Here is a 27996-nt window from a genome sequence, read left to right as displayed (position 1 = left end):
AATTGGTCAACTGAACTATGAATTATATTTGAAGAAGGGTTCGACCCGAAACGTCAACTCAAATTTCTCTCCACGGATGTTGCCTGACCTGCTGAGTTTTTCCAGCATTTTCTGTTGCTATTATGAATTATATTATAAAGTGCAGATGGATTAATGAATAGATTAAACAATCCCAGAAATTCCGTTCGCAACCCTCCTGCAGGCGGAGGACTGCGATTTGGAAAAATCTCCACCTGGACCAGAGGGCTCTTGGGAGGCACAGAATTCCGTTGCTGTGCCTCTTCAAACTGCTGGTGTGCAGGGCACACGTATCCCAGGGGCGCAGGTAGTTCGCAGCGTCCCCAGGATCACGTGGGCCACGGGGAGCCAATCAGAGCAGGGAATCTCCATCCATAGATTTGACAGGAAGACCTGTCAAATCTATGAATAGAGATCAGCCCCAAAACATAAGTAAAACTTCAAATAAATTTTTTAAAAATCACATTTTAAAAATGACTATAAATTACATAAATTAACTTTTAAACAAAAATTAAAATTTTTGAAAAAATAATTAAAGTTTTTAACGGGGCTAAAAATAAACTTACCTTTCTTTAAAGTATTTTAAAATGATAAATCAGTGGAAATTTTTTTTTTTAAACTTTCTTCAACTCTTAGCCTGGTAAAAGCAGGCCTTACGCCAAGGAGCTGCTGGCTGTACGCCTGCTTTTCCAGGCGCAGCTGTTTCCGACTTACCTGGACTGAAGCATCTGTGAAAAAAACGGAAGTTCCAGCCGTACGCGCTGCCTATCCGGCGCAGGCGTTTGACTGGTCAAGCCCTTTCTTCACAGAACGGAAGTTCCGGTTTCCAGCGCATGCGCAGTGCATGCCTAAAACCGGCACTTCCGTTGGCCCTACGGGTGAGTACACAGCGCGTACACACACCCGTAGGGAACGGAATTTCTGGGCCATTAATATTACATTTTTCAATCTGTTGAAGTTGTAAAGAATCTGAGAAATGGTCTTATGAAACAATCTGGGCAAACTTCCCACCGTTTGTGGAATTCTGTTGTTCAAAAAGCAGTCTGTGTGTCAGACTTGTTTATTCCAAAAACACAAATGGGAAGTGGAGCACGTTGAAACCACACTTGTGGCAAATCTGCATCAAACACTCTGAGCCATGCATAGTACAGACATGAGAGCAAAAGTTATTAGAACAGATAACATCACTGCTTAATTCTGATGGCTATGATGACAACCAGATAACGTCTGACAAACATGTCCCAGCTCCTGATGAAAATAAGTGCCATTACCATACAAAACATATGTGAAACAACAGCAAATTGGAACTTAGCATGCAAAGTTGAAGCAGATGGTAACTTTAATTAGTCTCACGTATAATAAGGACTTACTGTTTTTAGCATTACCCAGAAGTAGTTTTCCTGATTTATACTTGTATGGCACGCTATTTTGTTCCATGTGCAAGACCAATAGCAGGACTTATACTAAAATCTGTTAAAATCTTGAGTTTTCAATAAAGTTCCTTCTTTAATGAATAGTAAATAATTTGCAACAGCTACTTTTAATTTGAATATTTTTAAGGCCAGTAGCTCTCATAGGTAGAATGGGACATTTATTTGTACTGAACTGATTCATTGCTTTGTTCCTCATTGAAGTCTTACACTTGTCTTTTGAGGGCTTTGTTTATCCATTGGGATGGGATGGGAGGGGGACAGGAGCACTTGGGGGCCTGCCTTTGGGCCTGTGAGGCTGAGGTCAGATTGATTCCATTGGAGCTCTCTGCAGATTGCAATAATTTTGTTGTTACTTGGAGGCACCAGAATACAGTGCCAATTAAAAAAGGGTTGGGGCCTCTTGTAGGAGATGCTTTGTTGTCTCTCTCTCTCTTATTTCCTTTTTATTCCTGTGACTCTTCGCCACTCTTAACCTTTCCCTCTCTGTTTCTCACTGTCTTACTTTATCTGTTCGTCCTCTTTTACCCCCCGCTGTTCTTCTATCTTTGCTACTCGCATTCTGGGCCAAATCCGTGCAAGGGAGAAAATGGGGCGCAGTTGGAACTGGTTCTACATTACAACAGTGACTGCACTTCAAAAGTACTTAATTGGCTGTAAAGCGCTTTGAGACGTCCTGAGGTCGTGAAAGTGGCTATATAAATGCAAGTTCTTCTTTCTTTACCAAGTGGAGAGTTATGGCATTGGGAAACACAACTGACCAGCTGACGCAGGATGGTATGGAGGGATGGATCCGTCACCATTTCATCTCCGCACTTGCATTTGTTTTTAGGACATTGGACCTGGGCCTTAAAGTAAAGGGGTGTGTGGTGCTGTCCATAGCACGGAAGGATGTATCTGGGATTGAGGATGTTGACTTTGTGTTGGGGAAGAGACAAAATAGTGATTGAATGTTGGGATGGATGAGTTTGTGAATTACAGGAAACTTTGGTTTATCCGGAGGTTGTATGTCCGGAATACTCGATCTAACGGCAAAAAATCAGGAGCCGTTTTCTGTAAGTTTTTTTTAGATCTCGTTCTTTTTTTTCCCCCAGTCAGCCACTGCAAGGTCTGTAGCTATAGCAACAGCTTCAGCTACAGACGCTTGCAGCTGCAGCCGACTCTTTAGAAGCTGTTGCTACTGGAGTGCATCATCAACCTGGACAACCAAATTTTAATTTGATTTGTTAAGTTTTATTTAAAGTTTTGTTAATTTACAGTTAATTTGTTTGGGTGCTTAATCAAAAGAGTAGAAGCTGTTGCTAAGCAACAGTGTTTGTTGTCAGATACGGAGATGAAAACCTCCGTATGCTTCAACATTAACTTTGTATGTCCGGCAGTTTTGATAGATCGGCAACACGCCGGTCCCGTCAGTGCTGGATATCACAAAGTTTCCTGTAATAATGTTTTTGTACATTAATTGTGAATTTACTTTCAGGAGAATTTAGCAGCCTGGGTATAAGGAACTGTCATGGCAGCTGCATGAGTATTTTTTCTTTGCTGCAAGGGGCAGCACGGTGGCATAGTGGTTAGCACTGTTGCCTCACAGTGCCAGGGACCCGGGTTCGAATCCGGCCTCGGGCGACTGTCTGTGTGGAGTTTGCACATTCTCCCCGTGTTTGCGTGGGTTTCCTCCGGGTGCTCCGGTTTCCTCCCACAGTCCAAAGATGTGCAGGTTAGGTTGATTGGCTATGATAAAAAATTGACCCTTAGTGTTAGGGGGATTAAATACGTGGGGTTATGGGGATAGGGTGGGATATGTGTTGGTGTAGGGGTTACGGGGATCGGGTGGGATATGTGTCGGTGCAGGCTCGATGGGTCGAAATGGCCTCTATCTGCACTGTGGGGTTTCTGTGATTTCTGTGAATATGATTGGATAGAATTTATCTCTGGGTTAAATGTTTTGTGGAATAAGATGTGGATTGGTGAACAAGGAAAGTATGAAATAACCAGTGCAGTCATAACAGTTACTGCAGACAAGGGTTTTTAATATCCAGATAGATTTATTTTCATGAAGTTGTGCTGGTAAATTTCTCAAAGAATTAGAAGTACTTGGATTCACTGCAACTTGAATGTCTTCATTCATACTAACACTTGGAATAAATACAGATTTATCAGCACCTATAGCAGTGATGAAATTTGTCCAATTAAATATTCGTAGTGTGTCTCAGTTCAAAATGTTAGAACAAAAATTTTAATACCAATAAATAAAAAAAATAAATCACTTTATTTTTGTTTGTGTTTCCTACTTTCCTCCCATACTCTTTGGGCTCTTATTTTTAGTATTTTAAATTTTCTATATATTTTTCTAACAACATCAATAACTCTCACTTTTCTATAATTTTTAATTAAAAAAGAAGTTTCAAACACTTCACATACCTTATTTTCTCCCAGGTCCTACCAACCATTTTTTCAGGTGGGAGCAACTTTGGGTAAATTGGCCTCCGATAGAAAAGCAGCTCCACAATTTGTTTTGTCAGGCAGTCAAGGCGTATAATGCTGAAGATTAATATCACCATGTGACATGTAATTAAGTCAATCTTTGGTGCATTTTAAAACATGAGAAACTTGCGAGAGAGTAGGGCGAATGATCTCATTGGTAGTGCAGGCAAGCCTGGATAAGATAACTAGTCAATGATGTAGGAAGGGTTAATTTTCTCTGCTTTTATTGTTGATATTAAGTCTCTTCACATGATATTGTGCATTTCACTCCACAGCCTTTCACCAATAGAGCAAATATAAAACATTCAAAGAGTAATCATTTATGAAAAATAAGCTACTGCTGTACTACCATTCATGTGCATGTGGCACCTGTAATTAACTCAATCAGAGGCACTTTGTGTTTTAATTTGCAAAAATCACCAATCCTCTTATGTTAGTCACATTATGATTATTCCACAATCATTGGTTGGTAACCAAATTAATGGTTATTCCACAAATTGGTATGTGAGGCCTCAATTCTCAAGATTTTTTCAACTCTATTGCTCAGTACGTGTGCAGATGTAATATTTTCCTTGGCAATCTTTTATAAATTAATAACTCTAAGAGAAAACGGTAATGCTTAGAGCAGCAAATGGTAATAGAGCCGCAGTATTTTGTTATCTGTCTTTCCATATTACTCTTGGCGATTACGGTACTGAAGTAAAATATGGCCAATCCGGTTTTGATTTTGACATTTTCGGCTGTTTTTATCATGAATGTTTAGTCTTGATGCTAGCAGGTTTTTATTCTGTTAATTTACTACAAACATGTAAGATAAAAAATTTCTACACTCATGAGAATACTGCAATTTCCCCCAAGGTTACCTCAGATCATTTTAACTATCTTTGGCAAGATTTTTGTATATCAGCTATTGAGATAATTTAGTCAATTTCAAGCTAAATTGCTCCAGTTGATTATAGCTGCCTGCCTGACAGTAAAGAGTCTCCAGTTTAATATGCCTGAGAAACCAGACTTGTATTGGACAAATTAAGCAGGGTTGAAACCTGATTTTTTTTAAAAACTTGGCTTTCATCCAGGGTAAAGCCTGAACTTATTCAAGTGAAATCAGACCAGCTGGTTGTCAGAAGTTTTCTACTGTAATTTACTATCTAAGGTCAAAATTAAACATTTGATTTGACATCCATGGTCCACTTAGTAAAACTGCTTAATGTTGTAATGTACAGATATAAATATCCAGCTCCTTGTTGCAAGTGTAACGGGGAGCTAAAAGTCATTTGAATTTCATAATTCTATGTTTATTTATGATCAGTCTGGTAATACCAAAAGATAAAATATTTTCCACTTTGTGGCAACATGTATTAAGATGCTTTGTCAGTCCCAACAGAAAATTAATAATTTAGTATTAGGAGAGCCACCTGCTTAACTGGACCACCCATAGTTAATCATGCAGGTGGTCACTGTGGACCAGTTTCACTGTAGTCCTAATTCCCTCTAAGTGCTTATATGTTTCCGTGCTCCTAGCAAAATTAACTCTCCTTTTGATGGCAGCTGTAGCCCCTTTAAGAACTGCAGCTGTTCTGGATTTCATCTCTCATCCCTCCCTCACCCCCTACTCAGTAAGTTTCCAATAGAGGCCTAATCCAGGTTGGAGCTTGCACTGAATGTGAAATGAGACCGATCCAAAAATATTTGGTAGGGTTGGCCACTTCTACCTTAAATGAGCATAGAGCTGACTGACAGTGCACTGGTCCTGTAACCTCAGTAATGGGACCAAAATATGTACCCAATTATGTCATTTTTTTCTCTCTGGTCTACTTCTGTGAGGTGAAAAAACATACAGGTCTGGAAAGAAAGCCTAGAACTTGTGATAACTCTGGCTGGTGGATTTAAAAGGTCTGCAGCTTGAATCTGTGATCACAGGGCTGTGAAGTCAACATCTTAACTCTTCGATTATTTCCTGACCCAGGAAAATTACTGTATCCACGGGCCAGACAACTTTGTAAGTTTTTAGTTCACACAATTAAATAAATACAAATATTACAGTAATAAAGCTGCTCCAATGGATAGTAATAACTCTATGAAACTAAAAAAACACGCAAACCACATTTTTATGTTTATTCTATTTATTTGCCTGTGTTCTTCTCTTCCCCTCTCCTGAAGGTATTGACTTTTGTTGGAGCATGGTTTTATGGGTGCAGATCACCCTCTTGTATTTAATTCTTAATGTTTGAGTATAATCAGTGAGTGTTGGTAGGATATTCAACCACAGGGTATCATTGCCGAGCCTAGTCCTTTCTTCAGGTGACTGCCTCATGTGCACGTTTCAGCAGCAATCCGGATCACGATCAGGAGTGGGAATGCTGATTTTTCTCTAATTCAGGACACTGAGGCCAATAGTAGCTCTGCTGCTCGACAACTGAGATCTGCTAACTCATCCCAGCCTAGGAGTTGAACCTGTGACCTTTTGGTCTCTAGGGCTTGGTTACATGATTTTTACTGACTAAGCCATCTGGGAACCCCAGGAATACATGTTTAGCAAAAAATGTAAACATTTCAATTCTGATTACCTAGTTAATGCTTTTTTTTTACTTATGCCATTCTTTCTGAATTAAATTTTTTCACTTTTCTATTCATTTTTTTTTCTATCTAACCTAGCATATCTTTTGTGATCCTTTTTTCCCCCTTCATCCCATATTATGCTGTCAGATATGTTGGAAGTAGAAACAACATTTTTATTTGCTGTAAATTAGTTTTAAAGGGTATTCTTTTCGCTATTTGAGAGCTCACACATTGAAGATCAACACGGTCGCATCTCTGATGCAATCAGGTCAAAACAGGAAGAGGATATGCTAATGAGTAAGCTTGTCAGTGGGCTCCAGAGCCTGATGATGCAAGGACAATTAACCTTGTCTGTGGTGCCAGAACAGCTAAATAACCGTTTCTAAAACCGTTTTTGTTATTTGCCCTTCCTATCTCGTTCTATGCTTCCCGTACATAGGTAATCTTCTTAAACTAAGAGGGTTGGACAGTTTGGGCCAGCTGCATGGATGATGCCAGTGCTCGTCTTGAATTGGCTATGTGTGGACACAATGAAAGTTTTTTTTTTCCTCTTTCCCTTTAGTCAGTGATACTTAATTATGAGAAACTCAATCCAGGGAAAGCCTGAGGTACAAATGTCAGCAGAGGCTGTGGCTCTTACCTGGCTATCAACTAATGTGACTGAGTAAATTAAAATTGTGCCATTGTTCCAACAACATATTTGACATCTGACTCTTAAAAGTCGTTGCTGATAATATTATCTTATCTTTAATCTCAAGATTGCATATGTATTAGGTTTTCAAATGGTAATATTTTTGGTAATTAATTAATATGGATCTGCCAAAATCTTGAAGAAAAAAATAAAGGATGTTGTCAAATTGGGTATAAAGCTAGTCAAAAAAAAGCCATACATTATTTCACAGTTCATAAGTCTGTATTTCACTTGAAAGAAAACAAGTAATTAAATCTTGTGTGTATTTAAGTTAATTACATAATATCAGCTTCTAAAACAGTGAGGTCTATTGTAGTTAAGTGGTTGCTTTAAATCTGATGCAGTAAAGGGAACCATTCAAATTAACTGTATTATAGATGTATTCTATGGGCATACAAGCTCTGATTTCCATGTTGGTGCCGACCTCGTAATCCTTAGTGCTCTTTAATACAAAATTGTATCATTTTTATTTTTTGTTTTAATTATTCTACATGTAGAGTTTTATAAAAACGATAACATGCAAAATGTTTGCCCCTAGCTTCAAAATGTAAAACTGTGCCGTAGACAATTGTCCCCTTTAACTGCTCCTATTATATCTCATCAGGATTAGTTACATTTTGTGTGTGTGGGAGCAGATTCGTGAGGATAAATGTAGGATAATGCAATGGTAGCAGTCAATTACAGTGCAACTAAATCCAAACAGTGGGTGGCCTTATTTTTGGGAAATTATCTAAGGAATCTACTTCAGTAGGAGAGCAGTTCATCTCCGTGTACTCAGTGGTCATTCTCACTGGGGAAACGAAGAGTCTTGGCTGGGGGACAACAACAACTGTACTTAAGTAGATCGGCATGATTGTAAACAACATAGAAATGCATTTTACAATGTTCAGTTAGAGTAGTCGTTGCAGTAGTTCATATGAATTAGACTAAAATTGGCCAGCCAGAATTCTTCGCAACTAATGGGAATTTCTCTCACTCTTGGAAGTAAATAGGTGAATCCCTTCACCAGCCTTTCATCTGTGTTGTTAAGGCACCAGGTTCAGGCTGTTGCATGTGAACTTATTTTTTATTATTTCATGGACTGGCTTAAAGCAACATTAAAATCTTAATTGAACTGTATCTTTTACCTGTGTGCATCCATTGTTGAATGCATTACAGGTTGATTAATTGATCAAAATACATTTTTGTGAAGGTAACATAAGGGTAATAAACGCTGACTAGTGCTAGAAAATGGCTGTGATTTAGGCATATGTATATAGCAAGAATCACGGACATAATTCCTCAAATTTAGAAGCCATGGAACTTACCACAGAATTGAGGGTTTGCTAAGGAAAGGAACATAGCTAATAGTTTCTGGTAAACTATTTGTTAGATGATACGAAAAATGTCATTCTTTAAAGTCTAAGTGCATTTCATAGAACTGCCCTATAGTTCTAAATGGCGACAATTGATTGTGGGTAGAATTTCTTACTTGATGTCATTGGGAAAGAACTTTATGCTAACAGAACGGAGAGTTCTACAGAAAATGGCTACCTCTAACCAGCAGTTCTAAAGAATAAAGTGGGGCAACAAGAGCTGACTGCATTCTAGCACAAGTGTACAGGTACTTTGTAACATTTAGGGTACATGCAATGAAGTAGTTCTATCTGTTCTGCCCATTCACCTTCCCTCTTCTGAGCTTCATCCCATGTCCCCTTGTTATTGTTCTCGGGGTCATGGTTCAACTTGTCAATACCCTTAAGGATTTTGGATATCTCAAGAAGTTCCTCTCTAAGTTTCCTCTTCTGTAGTGTAAACAAACTCAACTTTTGTAGCTCGGGTGTCTTGTGCACCTTTTCCTGTGTTATGATAACCATGCTGTAATATGGTGACTAGAATTGTACACAGTACCCCAGATTGGGATGAGCCAATGCACAGTGTAGGCTCAGTATCACATCCTGTGATTTGTGTTCTATTCCATGTGTTATACAACCCAAGATTATATTTGCCCTACTTACCGCTACTGCTCATTGTACAGATGGTTTCAATAATCTATCGACCAACATCCCCAAATCCTTTTCCTATGTTGTATCCTGTAAACTAAAACCATTTTGTTTTATAGTTTCAATGTTTGCTCTCCTTCCCTAGTCTTGGCACTTTGCATTTGTCAACTTTGAATTTACAGGAAACTTTCTGGTATCCGGCACTGACGGGACCGAGCTGGTGCCGTACCATCAAAACTGCCGTAGAAACCAGCGCTAATTTTAAAACATACGGAGCTTTTGAGCTCCGTGTGAATCAACAAACCCTGTTGCTTAGCAACAGCTTCAAAACAGTCGGCTGCAGCTTGAAAGCGTCTCTGTAGCTAAGCAACAGCTTCAGCTAGGCCTTGCAGAGCCTGACTGGAAAAAAAAAGCAACGAGAAGTAAAAAAACTTATAGGAAACGGCTCCTGAATTTTGCCGGTAGATAGAGCTTTCCGGACATTTAACCTCCGGTTAAACGAAAGTTTCCTGTAATTTGCCATTTCTCAGCCCAATTTCCAAATCTATCTTGGTTCCTTTACATCTGATTAGCCTGCTCTTGCTTGTTTGCAGCTCTCCTCTATTTCCCCCCACCCCCACGCTCCCCGACTTCCCATCTTGGTGTCATTGGCAAATTTTGACAGTTTTGTCTCTAGTCTCATTTTCAAATCATTGATTTCCAAGATATGCAAGCTTCCATTTGTTACAGGCCCTAAAGATTTCCAGTCTTCTCTGAAGTAAATATGATTTATAACTTATTTTAAAAACAGTTTTTTTTCAGTTAAAAATTAATCTTTTGCTGAAAGTGAGCTTTGTCCAGTGTTGGGAAATAAAGAAGGACTTTTCCACTTTGGGCATCCATTTTTAGCATCAAACGCTTCCGCACCAGTTCGAGCACTGCCAGATGCAGATAAAACTCTCACTACTTCTGACACATTGACATTTTTTGCAGTCCCTTTGATTTGAGATTGCCAAATTGTCAGCAATTCAGAACTATGGGTTCAAACCCATTAGGAAGTGGATTGAGACTGCCCAAACCCATTTCATAAAAGATCCTTGCAGCCAATAGAGAGATGAGGTTTTCACTGCGTCAGTCTGACCTGAATTTGGTATAGTTCAGAGAAGTGATGGTGTGGAAACTTGTGCCACCAAGTCCCCATATCATTAACCTTCACACTATATGTGTGGACTGAGTGTCAATGGTTTATTCCTGGTGGATTATATTTGAAACTGGGCTTTTATTTGACTTAGAATTGTGCATTGCACACCCAAACATGCCACCCTGTTAAATTCTTCCCCTTACCTAAATGTTTCACGTTGGTTTCAGTTGTATAATCTTTGATACATTATATCTATTTCTTGAAAAAATATTTAAATATTAAAGGCAACTGAAACTTGTGCTTATTTCCAACAACTCCACAATGTATATGCCAGTCAACTTGCTTTCACATTGAACAGACCAACTGTTCACATTGCGGCAACTCTATTATTGCACATGTTGCAGTTTCCATTTGGTTAATTCCTAACAATAACATCGCTGTGTTCTCTTTTACAATACTTTTTAAAAAAAAGCTACGGAAATTAGTCAACTTGTGGACAAATCAGATACAGGACTTGGTGGTTTACTGAAAAATATGTAACCACTGAGCTGGGCCTGAAATACATGCCGGACATTAATCAGTAGTTTATTCTTTTATTAAACCAGTGATTCTTGTTGTATCTCTTCTATTAGATGATTTTTAGACCAAGTTTGTATAATAATTCTTCACAATTTATTTACAGGTGGAGCTTGCAGAGATCTGTGCAAAGTGTGAGCGCTACATTGGCACCGAGGGTGGAGGTATGGACCAGTCCATTTCATTCCTGGCAGAAAAAGGAACGGTGCGTGATTTTAAAATTCAAATTTTTGGACATATCATCACTTGCGTGAAATGGCTACAATGCTTTGTGTCTGATACTTATTTTGTTCCAGATATTAGTTTTGCATTAAGCGGAGGAAACTAAGCATAATTTTAAAAACCAGAAACTCAATAGTATCAAGATTTTTCCAAGTAGATTAAACAAGTCTTACACAAGTGGTTAAACGGAAGTCATCAAAGAGGCATATACACCTTTAAATAGATAGCTTTTTAAAACTTGAACCACAAATTATGGAATATCATCGATTGGTGAAGAAGAGCTGCTGTATTTTCAGGGATTGGAATGGATCAATTTCACAGGGCTATGTCTCACGCCTGAAATATGTCTCACGTCATACTGACCTCAGACGATATTCAGACGTCCAGGTCAGCCACCTTAAACAGGCATTAGACTCCTTGCATATGTTAATGTTAATAACCTGTTTAAGGACCCCTTCAAGAAATTGGGCAGTGCTGAGTGGAGCAGTAGGTGTACAATAGGGATATTCTCAATAGGAATGCTACTGCTGTCACGATACTCTGTTGTACAAGGCTTGGCAAGTTGTACAACACTTGGCAATAACTCTAGCTGAAAGCATCCCTGTTCTGCAACCCTAGCAATCATGATGGTATATTTCTTTCACATTTTTAATTGAGATTCAAGCAGTGCGTGATCTTCGAACATACAATTTAAATCACATGGAGTGGAACTTTGGGCCAACTGAAAATTCTACACTGTTCGTAACACCCATGAATGCCAGGTTACTCATAATACATCTGTTCTTTGCTGGTGTTTTTACTCAGATTCAGAAGAACAGGGACATATGGAAAAGATAAACATATTTTTCCCAGTTCTGCCCAAAATTTGACATACAAACATTTCTTTTTCATCCAGTGTTCTCCTCTACTGAAAATGCTGATTCATGCTGTGGTCCTGGTTCCTTTCAGTACCTAACTCAAGTATTTATTCTTCATGTGTGAGCCTAGAGAGTGTCTCGGGAGGCCACTTGACTGTAGGGGGCATTATAGCTGAGCTCAAACCTGCTCTTTCTTCACATCCATATCTGTACAATTTCCAGCAGGAATGACTAGAAAGCAAACAGAAGTGGGAATGCTGCTGTAGCTATGGATGCTGCGGCCACTTGTATTACATAGAAGTACATTAAAATTGCAATACAGAAATGGGTCGTTCTGCCCTGTCAATCCATGTTGGTACTTATCCTCCATGCAAGCAATAATGCTGATCCCATGAGCCTGCCCCGTTTCCATATCTCTCTCTTCCCTTTTCCTTCAATCACCTATCTAACCTATTCTTGAAGGTTGAAATAAAATCAGAAAATGCAGGTCAGGCAACACCTGTGGAGAGAGAAACAAAGTTAATGTTTCAGGTCGATGACCTTTCATCAGAACTGGAAAAAGTTAGAGATGTAACGGGTTTTACGCAAGTACAGAGGCAGGGAAATATTGACTTGGTCTCTGCTTCAATCACTGACATTTCACAACCTCACAATCCTCTGTGCAAAAAAACAAAGCTTCTCCTGCTCTCTGTCTTAAATCACTTATGTTTAATCTTGTCTCTATGCCCCCTCATTATAGACCCCTCAATCACTGAAAGCGGTGTTTTTCTACCTACTCTGGCACGTCCCTTCATAATTTTAAACACCTCTGTGGAATCACCCTATAATTTCCATTTTTTCTAATGAAAACAGCCTCACTACCCTACTGCCACCCAATTTGAGATCACCTAACTAAGAGCTGCTTTGTGGGAATTCACTTCCTTACTTTGCACTTGAGTTGCTAACTGAGTAATCTGGGGTTAAAACACCTTTAATTGCAAGAGATTATTACCATTAACTGTTAATACAAAAATGAGTTACAAATATATACATTCTAGGTCTATGTAACCTTGTTTTTAATTACGGACTCCATAAATTTGAATTTTTATGCTGGTTGCCTTGAATGTATGTGTCACAGTGCACCAGTTTAATTTGTATAAATTGCCATTTTATCTTTCATAGGCCAAGTTGATTGAATTCAACCCACTCCGAGCCACCAACGTAAAGCTTCCAAAGGGAGCTGTTTTTGTGATTGCAAACAGTTGCAGAGAAATGAATAAAGCTGCAACAGCTCATTTCAATATCAGAGTTGTGGAGTGTCGACTTGCAACAAAGGTACAGCTCATTTTTCCTTTTCCTGATGCACGATACAAAATATACAACAGAGCTGATGTATGGTTACTGCAGTTGTATGGTACATAACAATTATCCTTCAAAACATCCTAAATTAAGAATAGCACTGTACATGTAGTACCAGCTATATAGGAATCTATTTATTGCAGGTTTGTTTAAAGCAAAGTAAATTAAGATTAACATCATGAATACAATAAAGTTACATAATCGATCGTCATAAGACCACATCATAATATCACAAATCTTTAAGATTATCCACCTTCTCTCATTCTCAGTACTAAAAGAATGCTGTATTGTTGGTAGTGTTAACGTTTGGATTAGACATTGAAATGAGATGTTTATTCCAGTGGACATTAAGGACACCATGACACTATATGGGGAGAAAAAAGCAGGAAATTGTCCCAATGTCCTGACCAACATTCTTCCCTCAACCAACACCACCAATAAAACATAGATTACCTGATCATCTCATTGCAGTTTGTAGGAATTTGTGGTGGGGAATTAGCTGCTACGTTAACCCATATAACAGTGACTACTACATGTGTCATTCAGACGTGATCAGTTATGATATAAACGCAAGCTCTTTTTTTTAAACATACTAGCAAAGTTGTATTAACTGCCCCTTAAACCAGTTTTCTACCAGTGTTGCAAATGTTTACATTACAGGCCTATGTGACCTTGTTGTTATGCAATCAGCTTATCCATAGGCTGGCTGAAGTGAATGTATTAATTCTCAGTGAAGGAGGATGGCAGTGTTTGTGACAAATTATGGAAACCACTTTGAAGGAGGAGAGGTATATCATCAGATGTGAAAAGGAGAGCGGGAAGGAATGGATGGTTGGAGCGGGAGGTGGCAGTAGAGAGGGGAAACATTTGCGAGGCGGGAAGGAAATGGGCGGTTAAGGTACTGGGGTGGTACACAAAAAGAGGAAAAGTTAAAGGGCGAGGAGAGACGCTGAGGATGGGAGGCAGTGAGCTTAGTGTTGGGAAATTATAAAAATGAGCAGGGCTGAGTCTGTGGCAGATGTGTGAGTGGAGGCTGAGGGTGGGTTATAAGCCCAGGTGAAGAAAAGTGTTGGATGAGATTGGGGCTGAAGTTGAGGCTGAGTCCCATTCCACCCATAGCAATTTTTTAAAGCAAGTTCCTAGCACAAAACTGGGAGACAGCAATTTGTTTTTAAAGTGGTTACAGCACAATAAACAAATGATAGTGCTATGGGAGCTTTGAAATGATCGCTGGTTGCAGCCTAGTGCTAAGAAGCATTGCAGTGAGAGGGAGCCAGAGCCAGGTCTAGGTCAGGAACTGGGGCAGGGTGCTGGGCTGAAAGGCTGGCTGAAGAAAGGGTTGGAGGCTGGGCTCTAAGCCTGGCTGAAGAATGCAATTTGCACAACATTGAGAATGGACCAGGAGAAGGATGGCGAGATGAGGAAAACATGGGACAGGGATGCATGCTGAGCAGCAAGGCTGCCAATAACAGGCTTAAAGGGATAGCAGGGCAAGGAGGTTGTGGAACCAGTTCATGCTAAGCATTATGGCGGCTCAGAACAAGATTAGTAGTGAGGCTAAAAAGAGAGAAGCAGGAGCAACATCAGACTGGTACCATGGGAGGGATAGTAAAAGTGAGAAAGATGCAGGGCAAGGTGTATAATGAGTGGCAAGCTCATGAAGAACAGCCTGAGTGTCAAGATTGTGGAGCGAGAAGCAGAAGAGATGTTGGACAGGACTGGGAGAGGGATGGTGGAGCAAAGGAGATGTAAGGTGTGAATGTATGCTAAATGACAAGGCTGCAATGTTGGGGGGTGGGGGGGGGCGGGGCAAAGGAAGGTTGGGCACCAGGAGTGATGGGGACAAAAGCAGCAGCTCATGGGAGACCAGCAAGGCAAGGCTGGAAGAGACTATGGAGGCAGGAGCAGTGGGGTAAGGACAGGAAGCACAGTGTGAGGCAAGATTCTTGCAGGTTCTGTTCGTCGGTGCCACCTTGTGGCCAGGACCTGTGACTACATTATGACGGGCAACAGCTGACCTACCAAAATTGCAGAATAAATGTTGACATACTATTTTTACATTGTAAATGTTAACATAAAAGTATGAACAAAAACAGCAAGTAAGGTTTGTGGACAGGAAGTGTGCACCATACACGTACATACATACACACACGCTAGCAGATGTACCATGGTATTGCTCATTTAAGACCACGAGCACTATGTCATGCCATGCACAATTTATTATTCTGCCGTTAAGCTGAAGCTGTGTCCTATTAAGGCCACAAGTCTAATTGCTAGCAATTAAACACTGGGTGAGATCCAAATTTCATTGTTCTTCAGGTTATCTGAGGAAGGATGTTCTTGCCATGGAAGGAGTGCAGCGAAGATTCACCAGGCTGATACCTGGGATGGCAGGAATGACGTAGAGATTGGGTCGATTGGGCTTGTACTCGCTGGAGTTTAGAAGAATGAGAGGGGATCTCATCGAAACTTATAAAATTCTAACAGGACTAGATGCAGGAAGGATGTTCCCGATGTTCGGGGAGTCCAGAACCAGGGGTCACAGTCTAAGGATAAGGAGTAAGCCATTTAGGACAGAGATGAGGAGAAATTTCTTCACCCAGAGAGTGGTGAACCTGTGGAATTCTCTGCCAAAGAAGGCAGTAGAGGCCAATTCATTAAATATATTCAAGAAGGAGTTGGATATATTTCTTAAGGCTAAAGGGATCAAGGGATATGGAGAGAAGACAGGAACAGGGTACTGAATTTGGATGATCAGCCATGATCTCATTGAATGGCGGAGCAGGCTCGAGGGGCCGAATGGCCTACTCCTGCTCCTATCTTCTATGTTTGCCAGTCAGAAGCCTGGCTTTCTTTCTTTAAAAGTATAATAATTGGCAGTCAGAAGATACACATTCTGGCTCCTGTGTTAATTAAAGCATGTTCAATTACTCAAAGTCAACCACTTTCCAAATGATTGCCTTTATTTCTTTTATACTTTTTTCTTTTATACTTTTTTCCCCTAAGTGTGCCACAGAAATTTCCTTTAGATAATGTGTGTGACATCTGACCTATGATGCCGAAGAAGAGAAAATGCACAGCAAATCTGTGCATATGTAAAGTTTTTTATAACATTGTACATGCCTACTTTGAACATTGAATATAGCTTTCTACTGCCAGGAAGAGGCTTATAATACTGTTATTGGTGTCATGTTATTTTAAAGATCACAATCTGCATTATAACCCTTTAGTCTGTTCACCCTAACTCTACTGAGCCCATAAGAAATGGCAAAAACAAATATTTTTCTTTTTAAAATAAACAATTCAATATATTGTACAGTATCTAAATAACTACCAGTGAGTTTAGTGCTGTTAGTCAATCTTGGGGATCTCCTGACCTTCAGAAGCATATAATAATGCCAAAGCCACTCATTTGAATTATTGCCCTGTGACAGCATTGTGGTGGCACAGCAGTTGGTAGGATGTGGTTTGAGACTGTGATTCACAATAAAAAGGGAGTTTTTGATCCTCGCAGTGCTGACAGAAAGTGAATGTAAATTAAGTAGTTCCCCATGTGGAGGGAAGGAAAATTAAAGAGCAAATCACTCCAGGGCATTCTCATGAACTCTAGCAGTCAAAATACTAGAGCCTGTGAGCAGGTTAGGGAGTGGTGTGTGTTGCAAGGTTGCCTAAAAAAAGGAAGCTTAAAAAATACATATATATTTATATTATATATACATATATATGTGTGCATAGCGAAGTTACAAGAAAACAAAGAACTTTTTGAGAAACAATGCTAATACAGAAATATTGTTCTTGAGGGAATTTAGCTTAAGAGTTAATCTCACTGCATTATGTATTGTGAAACATAGTGGTTTATTCACTAATACCAATTGTAGACATGCAGGCCAGTTACTGGAATTGCAGTAAGTTTATTGAACTCTATTCTAAGCCACAGTAACTACTTAAAAGTATTGGCGCAACAGGGAACAATCATGGAAGGGGAAAAGACAAATTGAATAAAGTGTCTTGCTGGGAGTGGTAAACCATATTTTAAAATGATGCAGGTGGTACAGACGCAAAGCATTTTTAAATTATCATTGCACTTTGTTTTCTTGTAACATGAGGCTAAATTTTCTACTCGTGCTGGTCGCTCATGTACGTTCTGAGCATGGGATGGGGTTGGTGACCGAGAAATCCATTTGGAGGCTTTGCGTCTATTCTGTGCAGGTTTATGCCGCTTATTTTCTCCTACCTGGACTGCGTTGTGTCACAGGAGGCTCGCACTGCTGTTGTAGGGACCTCATTAGGGTTTAAAAATCATGTACATTTAGCCAGAGTTTTCCTCCCCTGTATTTTGCATGGTTTGAGCCAGAAATCCACTAGGTTTGTTCAAGGCAGGTATAGAAAAAGGCACACTTTCAAGCTCACTTCCCAGCCCTTGAGAGTGAGTTTCTCTGGTTTCTGAGTGAGTTTGGGCCCTACTCTTTCTGGCTTTTGGGGGTATTTTGTTGCATTTAGTTTGCTGTATTGTTTTTCCCATTTAGAACTTAAATGTTGAATTTTCTTTTCCTTATTTCACCTTCTACCATTGAAAGAGGGACAGAGTGAATGATCTTTCTCAGCCTCCGCCTGAGGCCCCCACCATTCACAGACAACATCCCTGTGTTCATGAAAGTTACTACAGCTTTGAAAGTCTGTGCAACTGGTTCCCTTTAAGCTGCTTGTGGTGATATCTCTCAGATGAGCAGTGCATTGCTACATACATCAGGTCACTGATGCATTGTTTGTCAGGGTTGATGACTTTGTTAATTTTCTGAAGGAATGCAAGCATTAGGAGGAGAGGACTGTGTACTTTTTCTGGTGGCTGTATTCGCAAGAGTGCAAAGCCTCATCAATGGAACTACACAAGCTCCTTTCGACAATGTTATGACATTCCATTGACTTTCAGGCTCTACATGACCATCAGCACTACATCATGCAGATGGATGCCAGACACCCCTAAAGCTGGCACGATGCATTTATCCTATGGCAGTTGACAGTGCCATCATTACTCAATGGAATATCAAGACAATGATAGATGGATCCTTGCGGGGTGGGTGGGGCGGGGAGGGGGGAGGGAAAGGAAGAAAATGGATGTCCTCCTGAGCTGTGGCTCATGATGCCAGTTTGAGATCCATGAACCAAGAAGAAAGAAAACATAATGAGGCACTTGCCTCCACAGGAATACAAATAGACAATAGCATAGGTCTACTAAGGCTAAGATTTTATTACTTGTACAGGTTTTGGGCTGCTTTGTTACACCGCCATGAAAAAGTATCCAAAATGATAGTGGTATGCTGTATGCTACACAACTATTCTCATAAATGAGGCGTCAACCTTTAGCAAGTGGGAGAGAAGAATCAGGAAGGCTCTGAGGAGCATACTGATAATGAGCTCACCTTTAACGTAGTCCCAGGGTGCTTCACAGGAGCAATTATCAAACAAAATTTGACATTTAGCCACATAGAACAGGTGACCAAAAGCTTGGTGAAAGAGGTAAGTTTTAAGGAGCATCTTAAAGGAGGAGGGAAAGGCAGAGAGGTTTGGAGAGGGAATTCTGATGCTTATGGCCTAGGCAGCTAAAGGCATAGCCGCTAATGGTGGAGCAAAGAAAATCGGGGATGCGCAATAGGCCAGAGTTAGAGGATGCAGATATCTCTGAGGGTTGTAGGGCTGGAGGAGGTTACAGAGATGGGATGGGGCAAGACCATGGAGGGATTTGAATACAAGGATGAGAATTTTTAAATCATGGTGTTGCTGGTCTGAGAGCCAATGTAGGTCAGCGAGCACAAAGATGATGCGTGAGTGGAACTTGGTGCAAGTTAGGAGACAGGCAGCAGAGTTTTGGATGAGCTCAAGTTTACGGAGGGTGCAAGGTGAGAGGCTGGCCAGGAGAACATTGGAGTAGTCCAGTCTAGAGGTAGCAAAGGCATGACCTCAGCCAACGTGTATTCTTATCCATTCATCTCTTGCTACAGAAATCTGCCCCAGTATAAATGAACTGTCTGCACAAAGTTGAAATCCAGTTCCAATCATTTAATATTCTAGCAATATTTTGTGCATTGTAAATTTGTATTTTATAGCATGGTACTTCCCCTTTGTAATGATAGCCTGCTGCCTAGTCCTTCTAAGTGTTACCCTAGTGAGAAAAGGAATTAAGGTGGCTGGCTGCTGGATGTCAGTGAGTGTTTCCTAGAATGGAGGTGGTTCTTTCCTGCTTCTGCTGGGTCATAAGCCGGTCCTGCAATACTGAAGCCACGTCCAATACTATTGTGTGTGTCTCGAGCTCCCTTCTTTCAGGGTCTGCATTGGTCATCTAAGTGGGACAGATGGTTGGTATGTATGTTGATACACCCTGAAGGTCATCTACTTCAGCTGTGCAACCCCTCCCTTGCTCCTGCTGCTGGAATGTCCTGTGATCTGCGTGGGAGCAGACCATAGGGCTGCAATGAAGTCGTTGAAGCCCTGTCAGCATACTGACCAGTCCATTACCCAGCATGGTGAATCGAGATCAGATAGACTAATTACCATTGGAGTTTAACGTTTCTATAGTATTAACTAGTACATTCCTGAGGTGGACGACAATGGCACTTAGAACCACTACAAATTATCCTGGAGGTGCCATGCACTCAAAGATTGACATCAATTCTATGAAGCATCAAATACCACTGCATAGGTACAGCTAGTGGACTCCTCCGTGCTAGTAGAAATATTTTGGAGGGTGCTTCATATTCTTTTTAAATGACCTATGAATTGATGCTCAGAAAACATCATTCTGCAATAGATGGTGACCTTGAGCTGGCCCTCCAGCCAACTCCTTCTTGTTCCTCTGCTGCTTCCTGTACTTGCTCCTCCTCACTTGTACCGTGCGATGTAAAAAGACTACTGAGCACTTGGTTTGAGTATAAAACAAGGCTTTAATCAACTTTCACAACCATGAGATTCTAGTTACATCACTAGTTCCTGGTTACAGAAACATCCTGAGCAAGCTGGGCCCACGCCCGAGTATTTATACTCCTTGGACGGCGCCACCAGCTGGCCGCACAGTGTTATTTCATGAGTCATTTCTCCATGATAGATAAGATTCATGACACCGTGTGTTTCATCTAATGCTCCCTGCTCTATCTAACTTTTAAAAAAAAATAGGGATATGGATCTACAAATCTTACCTCTACAAATCATCAGTTAAGCCGTAGTTAGAAAGTTGCGCTCAGTTTTGAGTGCTCTACTACACAAAGGATATCAAGGCCATGGAGAGGGCGCAGAAGAAATTTACTAAGATGATACAAGGAATGGAAGCTTAGTTATGTGGAGAAACTCTGACTCTTAAGTAGAACAAAGAAGGTTAAGAGGAAGTCTGATAGAGATGTTCAAATTTATGAACGGTTTTGGAAAGGTAAATACTGTTTTCATTGGCGGTGAGTCGGTAACTAGAGGACATAACTTTAAAATCATCACCAAAAGAACAAAGGGAGAGGTTAGAAACAATATTTTATGCAGGATATTATTAGGACAAGGAATGCCTTACCAGAAATAGTGGTGGAAGCAGAATAGCTTTTAAAAGGGAAACGGATAAATAATTGGAAATTTTTTTTAAACTAGTTTGGGGGAAGAGCATGGGAATGCAATTAAGTGGAAACGTTTTCAGAGAGTTGGCATACGTGTGATGGGCTGAATAACTTCCTTTTATGTTGTAAAATTCTATGATTCTATAAATGATTGTTTTTGTGTCACATTTAGATCTTTATATTTATTATGGAAATGTGGTCAAGTTAACAGCAGACCAACGTAGTAGCTAAAAAGAGCAAATGGGGACATAATAAGGTTGTGAGATCGAATGGGAGTAAGAGGAGAAGTAGAGAGGAACAGACTGGTGCACAGGTGAGATCCAGGAAAGTAGCGGTAGCCTGTAAAGTGATGGAAGCGTGTAACTTGTAATAGCGTGAGGCCTGACAAGATCCAGACAGGAAAATAACCGATTGTGAATAAATCACCATGTCTCTGACGATATACAGGAAACTTTCTGGTATCCGGCACTGACGGGACCGAGCTGGTGCCGTACCATCAAAACTGCCGTAGAAACCAGCGCTAATGTTAAAACATACGGAGCTTTTGAGCTCCGTGTGAATCAACAAACCCTGTTGCTTAGCAACAGCTTCAAAACAGTCGGCCGCAGCTTAAAAGCGTCTCTGTAGCTAAGCAACAGCTTCAGCTAGACCTTGCAGAGCCTGACTGGAAAAAAAAGCAACGAGAAGTAAAAAAACTTATAGGAAACGGCTCCTGAATTTTGCCGGTAGATAGAGCTTTCCGGACATTTAACCTCCGGTTAAACAAAAGTTTCCTGTAAGTGGTTAAATTGGACATTCTTATGGAATTAAAAATTTAATTCAGCTTGTCAAACCTTCAAAACAACTCCCAGTGTTCCATAGGAGCACATCTTAATGGCTATGGTTTCCATGGTAGTATATGTAATGAGATTATTAGTTTTCATATTGGGCTAGAAACCTAACCCATAAAGGCATTCCGTGCAAAAAGTTCTTTGAAATTAAAAACTCAAAACAATGTTGGCTGGAAAGGGTATAGATGGATCAGTACATTTCTCAAGATATAGTTATGGCTTGAGTTATTTTCTAGTGGGCGTGATATATGTGCAAAGGGATGATTATAGGTTGTCAGTAACTCGTGATTTTCTTACCCTGACGCATGACGCGAAAGTGGGCTGCAAGCTGAAGAAAAATGCAAACTTGGCAAGTTTTCAGGTATGCTGACTTCTGACGAATTATCAGCAGATCAGAAACTGTTCTGAATTTGTTGATGGTTTTTGAGATCGTGGGATCTGAAAAAAATCATCAACACATTCAGAACAGTTTCTGATCATCAAAGATGCTGTATGGTATTGTACTAGAGAATGGCCCAACTGAAATAATTGTCTTTGTGATGTGGTGGGAGACCTGTTTAAATAAACTTTCATGTGATGCTAAACATGTGGCTCCTTTTGGTATTTAGATTCTAGCAAAAGCAAAGGGCCTTGAGTGGCAGAAACTGTTAAAATTGGGAGACTTACAAGCTGAGCTGGGAGTCAGTCTGGAGACGATGCTTTCAACTGTGGAGCAAATGCTGCATCCAGAACCTTACAGCAGGGAGGAAGTTTGTCAACATCTTGGGATCAGCCAAGGGGAGCTATGCAGCAGCATTCTCAGCCAGAACACACAGGATGGTGAGTCCCTAGTTAAAACTCTGCCTAGTATTATTATAATCACTTTATGCCGCCTTGAATTTTGTTTCGAGGCACACAATTCCAGAGGCCATGGTAAGGTTTTGCGTAATATTAAAATAGTACTTTTGAGAAACAATGTGGGAAATGGTAACGATAGGGAGATGGCAGAAATATTAAATCATTATTTCACTTCGGTATTTACCAGGGAGATAGAACAGGTGGACATGACATTGGATGATGAGATGAGTAATGAGATAAGTGCATTTAAAATTTAAAAAGGGGATATATTAAATAAACTAATCAAACTCAAAGAGGATAAAACCCTGGTCCAGATCGATTGCATCCACGCATTTTAAAATAATCTAGAGAAGAGATAGCGGAGGCATTACTACACATATTTAATAATTTGTTAGAAAAAGGTGTAGTGCCAGAGGACTGGCGGATAGCTAACGTAATACCTATATTTAAGAAGTGGGATATAACATATCCAGGGAATTATAGACCAGTTAGCTTAACATCAGTGGTAGGAAAAATAATGGAATCCCTACTAAAGGAGAGAATAGAAGAACATCTAGAAACGAAAAGTATAATAACAAATAGTCAGCATGGATTTCAAAAGGGAAAGTCTTGCTTGACCAACCTTACTGAATTTTTTGAAGAGTTAACACAGAGAGTAGACAATGGTAACATAGTAGATATAATTTATCTAGATTTTCAAAAGGCTTTCGATAAGGTACCCCATAATAGACTGATGAACAAGGTCAGAGAATGCAGAGTCAGGGGACAAGTGGCAGACTGAATAGCTAGCTGGCTTCAAGACAGAAAGCAGAGAGTAGGGGTAAAAGGTAGCTAGTCACAGTGGCTGAAGATGGGTAGTGGTGTTCCACAAGTATCAGTGCTGGGACCACTGTTGTTCACAATTTACATTAACGATTTAGACTTTGGAATCAAAAACACAATTTCTAAATTTGCGGATCCTACCAAATTGGGGGGGATAGTCAATACTAAGGAGGACTGCAACAAATTACAGGAGGACATTAATAAACTTGCAGAATGGGCAAATAATTGGCAAATGAAGTTCAGCACAGACAAATGTGAGGTATTACATTTTGGGAGGAAGAATAGGGAGGTCACTTATCACTTGGAGGGTGGGAGTCTAGGTCGGGTAGAGGAACAAAGGGATCTAGAAGTACAAATACAGAAATCACAAAAAATTGAGCCACAGGTTAGCAAGGCCATTAAAAATGCAAACCAAGCACTAGGGTTTATTTTTAGAGGGGTAGAATTGAAAAGTAGGGAAGTTATGCTAAACCTGTATCGAACCTTGGTTAGACCACACTCGGAGTACTGTGTACAGTTCTGGTCGCCTTATTATAAAAAGGATATAGAGGCACTGGAGAGGGTGCAGAGAAGATTTACAAGAATGATACCAGAAATGCGAGGATATACATATCAGGAAAGGATGAACAGGCTAGGTCTCTTTTCTCTTGGAAAAGAGAAGGCTGAGGGGTGGCCTAATAGAGGTCTTTAAAATTCTGAAAGGTTTTGATAGAGTGGATGCAGAGAGAATGTTTCCACTTGTGGGGAAGAGCATAACTAGAGGCCATCAATATAAGATAGTCACCAAGAAATCCAATAGGGAATTCAGAAGAAACTTCTTTACCCAAAGAGTGGTGAGAATGTGGAACTCGCCACCACAGGGAGTGGTTGAAGTGAATAGTATCGATGCATTTAAGGGGAGACTAGACAAGCATATGAGGGAGAAGGGAATAGAGGGTTATGCTGATAGATTTAGGTGAGGAAAGACGGGAGGAGGCTCGAGTGGAGCATAAACGCCGGCATGGAATGGTTGGGCCGAATGGCCTGTTTCTGTGCCGTATATCCTATGAAATCCTATGTAAAATTTACCGTCAGTTTTTTTGGGCAGAAGATTCATGAGAAAAGCTCTCACACCAATGCTGTTGCATTCCTATTATTTCATAAGCATGAAAAACATACTACTCATAATTTCTCACAGGTACTTTACCACTTGCTTTTTGCTAACATGCCAAAAATAAAGTTATTAACACAACTTTCCCAAATGCAGGGCTTATTGTTCTATTTGGTTTGCTATTTTTCAGCCTGCTTTATGCTGTAAGGGCCATGCACTCATAGACTGATAACTCCGATATATATAATTTTATATTGTCACTTCTGTGAATTACCATTGCGGATTAGCATGGAACATAAGAACATAGGAACAGGAGGAGGCCATTCAGCCCCTCGAGCCTGTTCCGCCATTCAGTTAGATCATGGCTGATCTGTATCCATCTACCCGCCTTGGTTCAGTAATCCTTAACACCCTTGCCTAACAAAAAATCTCAGTTTTGAAATTTTCAATTGACCCCCAGCCTCAACAGCTTTGGGGGTGGGGGGGGTGGGTGTTCCAGATTTCCATTACCCTTTGTGTGAAGAAATGCTTCCTGACATCACCCCTGAACGGCCTAGCTCTAATTTTTGAGCTTATGCCCCCTTGTTCTGGACTCTCCCACCAGAGGAAATAATTAATCTTTATCTATCCATCAAATCCTTTGATTTGAGTTATTAATTGCCACAATAGCCTGGATATTTTTCTTTGCATTGACGGTGGATTATCATCAGTGATGATGTCACCCAAGTGTTGACTCATGCATTTTGCAGCACAAGTAAAATTGGAATATTTAAATGACCAGTGGGCAGTTTTTAGACCAGAGGTGGTAAGGAGATTGGGTAGTTCGGCTGAGTGATTAAGTTGAGGCCAAATAGTGAGCATCTTTCGCTAAATGCCATTTGAACACCCAACTGAAGGACAGCATGTGTCTGAGAGCTTATAGGCCATTAGAAAGAACTCTGCAGTGCAGAAATAAAGCCATTGATACTTGAAAATTGGAGGGCAGATGACGAATCCTACCCACCAGTCTCTGGTTCCATATCTTATCCCTTAAATAGTAAGCAGTTACTGTCAACATCAATGGCAGTAGAAACATCATTAAAAGATCAGATGGTACACGTATCACAAACAGCAGTTTCCAGGCCATAGTTTTCAGGTTTTTTTCTTCATTTTAACATGAATTACAGTTTCTGACTTTGCAGATAAAGTGATAATTGTATACTAAATATGTATCTCCAATACTAAAGACTGGAGGGATACATCAAGACTTTTCCTTTTGCCCAAATATTCTTCTAATTGAGGGACAGATGGATGAAGGGATTCTCTCTTCTTGTATGCTAAATGCACATTCTGGGTAATGTAACCAAGGTGCGGAATTGGTAATGCAAAACTATGTTGCTTTTCTATTTGAGTAGACAACTAAGCTAAGGGGAGGTTAAATGTATATTTGCTAAATCACATTTCTTCTTTGAGTTTTAGGAGTCCTTTGCAGCTTTCAAAATTTACATTATTTTTGTCATATAACAGCTGCAAAGTGAGCTAACTCTGCATTTCTAATAAATACTGTCAAATTTGAGGATTGAGCCCAATCATAAACCTGAATGTGTACTCTCTGAAGCCACTGGAAACCAAATTTTAAAATTGTTTACGGAAAGTCTTACTGTATCCCTCCAGTCTTTAGTATTGGCGGTACATTTTTAGTATATAATAATCCAATCCATTCTTTTCCCACATTACAATAGTGATTACACTCCAAAGGTACTTCAGTGGCTGTAAAGCGCTTTGAGACGTCCGGTGGTCGTGAAAGGCACTATATAGTGTAAATGCAAGTTTTTCTTTCTTTCTTTTACAATCCCTAGTGTTAGAGGTTTGAGTTATGAAGAGAGACTTGGACGTTGAGAGGTGATCAAATGGAAGTGTATGACCGTAAGCGGTATGGAAAAGCTAAATCCAGGAAACTACTTTAAATTTCCATAGGTTCAAACTAGTTAAAAGCAAATTGAGGACTGATATTAGGAAATTCTTCACTCAGTGTGGTCAGTTCTTGGAAAGGTCTCTCAGTAATGGAGACAAAAACTCTGGAATCATTTAAGAACCAGCTGGATGCTGCAGTGGGGGAACTTTAAGGTCCTTATGGATAGATGAACTAAGATAGGCCAGATGGCCTTCCTCATCTGTAATTATCTGTGTACTGCTAATCTTAAATTTTATTCAAGCCGAGGATCGTTCTTCACCCCATTAAAACCTTCAACTGTAATGCATGAAAGGCCTACCAGGTTGCGTTCATTTGGGCCTTTCTTACAAATCTGTTGCATCTATTCAAATAGCACCTTATCATGTCATTGAAATATCGCAAAGCGTTTTACACAATAAACACTTTTTGAAATGCAATGACTTGTTACGTAGGCAGCTACCACAGCCGTGCTGTGCCAGGAGTGCCCAACCAACAGCAGTTAGATAAATGACTAGTTTATTTCTCTCTTTCTTTTGGTGGCATCAATTAAGGATGAATGTTGGCCAGTATACTTGGAGAACTCTCTGTTCTTCTTCAAATAATATCATGTTACATTTGCTTGCTGATTAGCTGCAAGTAGTTATTTGCTGTGCAACCATTTTTGTCATGGTTCGTTTGAAATGAACTTTATTTGAGGTACAAAATGTTCCTTAATGAATGAAAAAACATTAGAGTAGGCACATTTAACCTCAAACAAAGTAAGTACGTAAGTGCTCTAAAGTTTCTTGTAACAAAATTACTTGAAGCTGTATAGCAATGACAAATAATACATCAGGTAACTCTTGGGGGCAAGAGAAACTTATAATTAAGAATAACAAGCATCGGTTAGCATAGTGGTTATGCTACTGGACTAATAATCCAGAGGCCTGGACTAATGATCCTGCCACGACTACTGGGGAATTTAAATTCAGTTAATTAAATAAATCTGGAATAAAAAGCTAGCATTAGTAATAGTGATCATGACTACCACATTGTCGTAAAAACCGATCTGGTTCATTGATGTCCTTTAGGGTAGGGAATCTGCTGTCCTTACTTGGTCTGACCTGTATGTGACTCCAGACCCACAGTGATGTGGTTGACTCTTAACTGCCCTAGCCTAGCAAGCCACTCGGTCGCTACAATAACCGCACTGTGGGGGTACCTTCGCCACATGGACTGCAGCGGTTACTTCTTAAAAACACACACGCTTTGCATTAAAAGTTTTTAAACTACGGTTATTCCTCAGTTTTGTCAAACACTAGCAGCTCTCCCGTTGCTGATATTCTGCTATCTTGGCGCTGTGTTTAAACTTGCCTATTCTTTTAAGGCAATTATTTAAATCCTCCCTGTTGCAAAGTGGTCTAAATAGACAAAACTAAATAATTTTAACTCTTTGTAAATTCCTGAGGTCACTTCGAGGTTAATTGTGTCACCTTCTAAATTTCTGACTCCTGGTCAGAAGAACCCAGCATTCTGGCAAAATGCATTTCTTACTCTTTTTTTTTCTAAAAAAAAATGATTTGCATCTAATGTGTGTGGATATTAATTAGGAGCAATATGTGGTAATATAGTGGAAGTTATA

General features: G+C 40.0%; 1 protein-coding gene across 1 annotated transcript in view; it reads left to right on the top strand.

The window, feature by feature from the left end:
• Nucleotides 1-27996, top strand: part of galk2 (galactokinase 2) — a 120113-nt gene that overhangs the window by 50473 nt on the left and 41644 nt on the right. Inside the window, exons 6-8 of the mRNA XM_085968684.1 lie at nucleotides 10964-11062; nucleotides 13098-13250; nucleotides 22302-22512. Coding sequence (XP_085824810.1) covers nucleotides 10964-11062; nucleotides 13098-13250; nucleotides 22302-22512 — 463 coding nt within the window. The remainder of the gene's footprint in view (nucleotides 1-10963; nucleotides 11063-13097; nucleotides 13251-22301; nucleotides 22513-27996) is intronic.

This window comes from Somniosus microcephalus, chromosome 27 (assembly GCF_052327205.1).
Source record: "Somniosus microcephalus isolate GS21.2 chromosome 27, FLI_Smic_1.0, whole genome shotgun sequence".
NCBI classification, from domain to species: Eukaryota; Metazoa; Chordata; class Chondrichthyes; order Squaliformes; family Somniosidae; genus Somniosus; species Somniosus microcephalus.
Note: the sequence above shows the minus strand (reverse complement) of the source record. Positions and strands in the feature narration are given on the sequence as shown.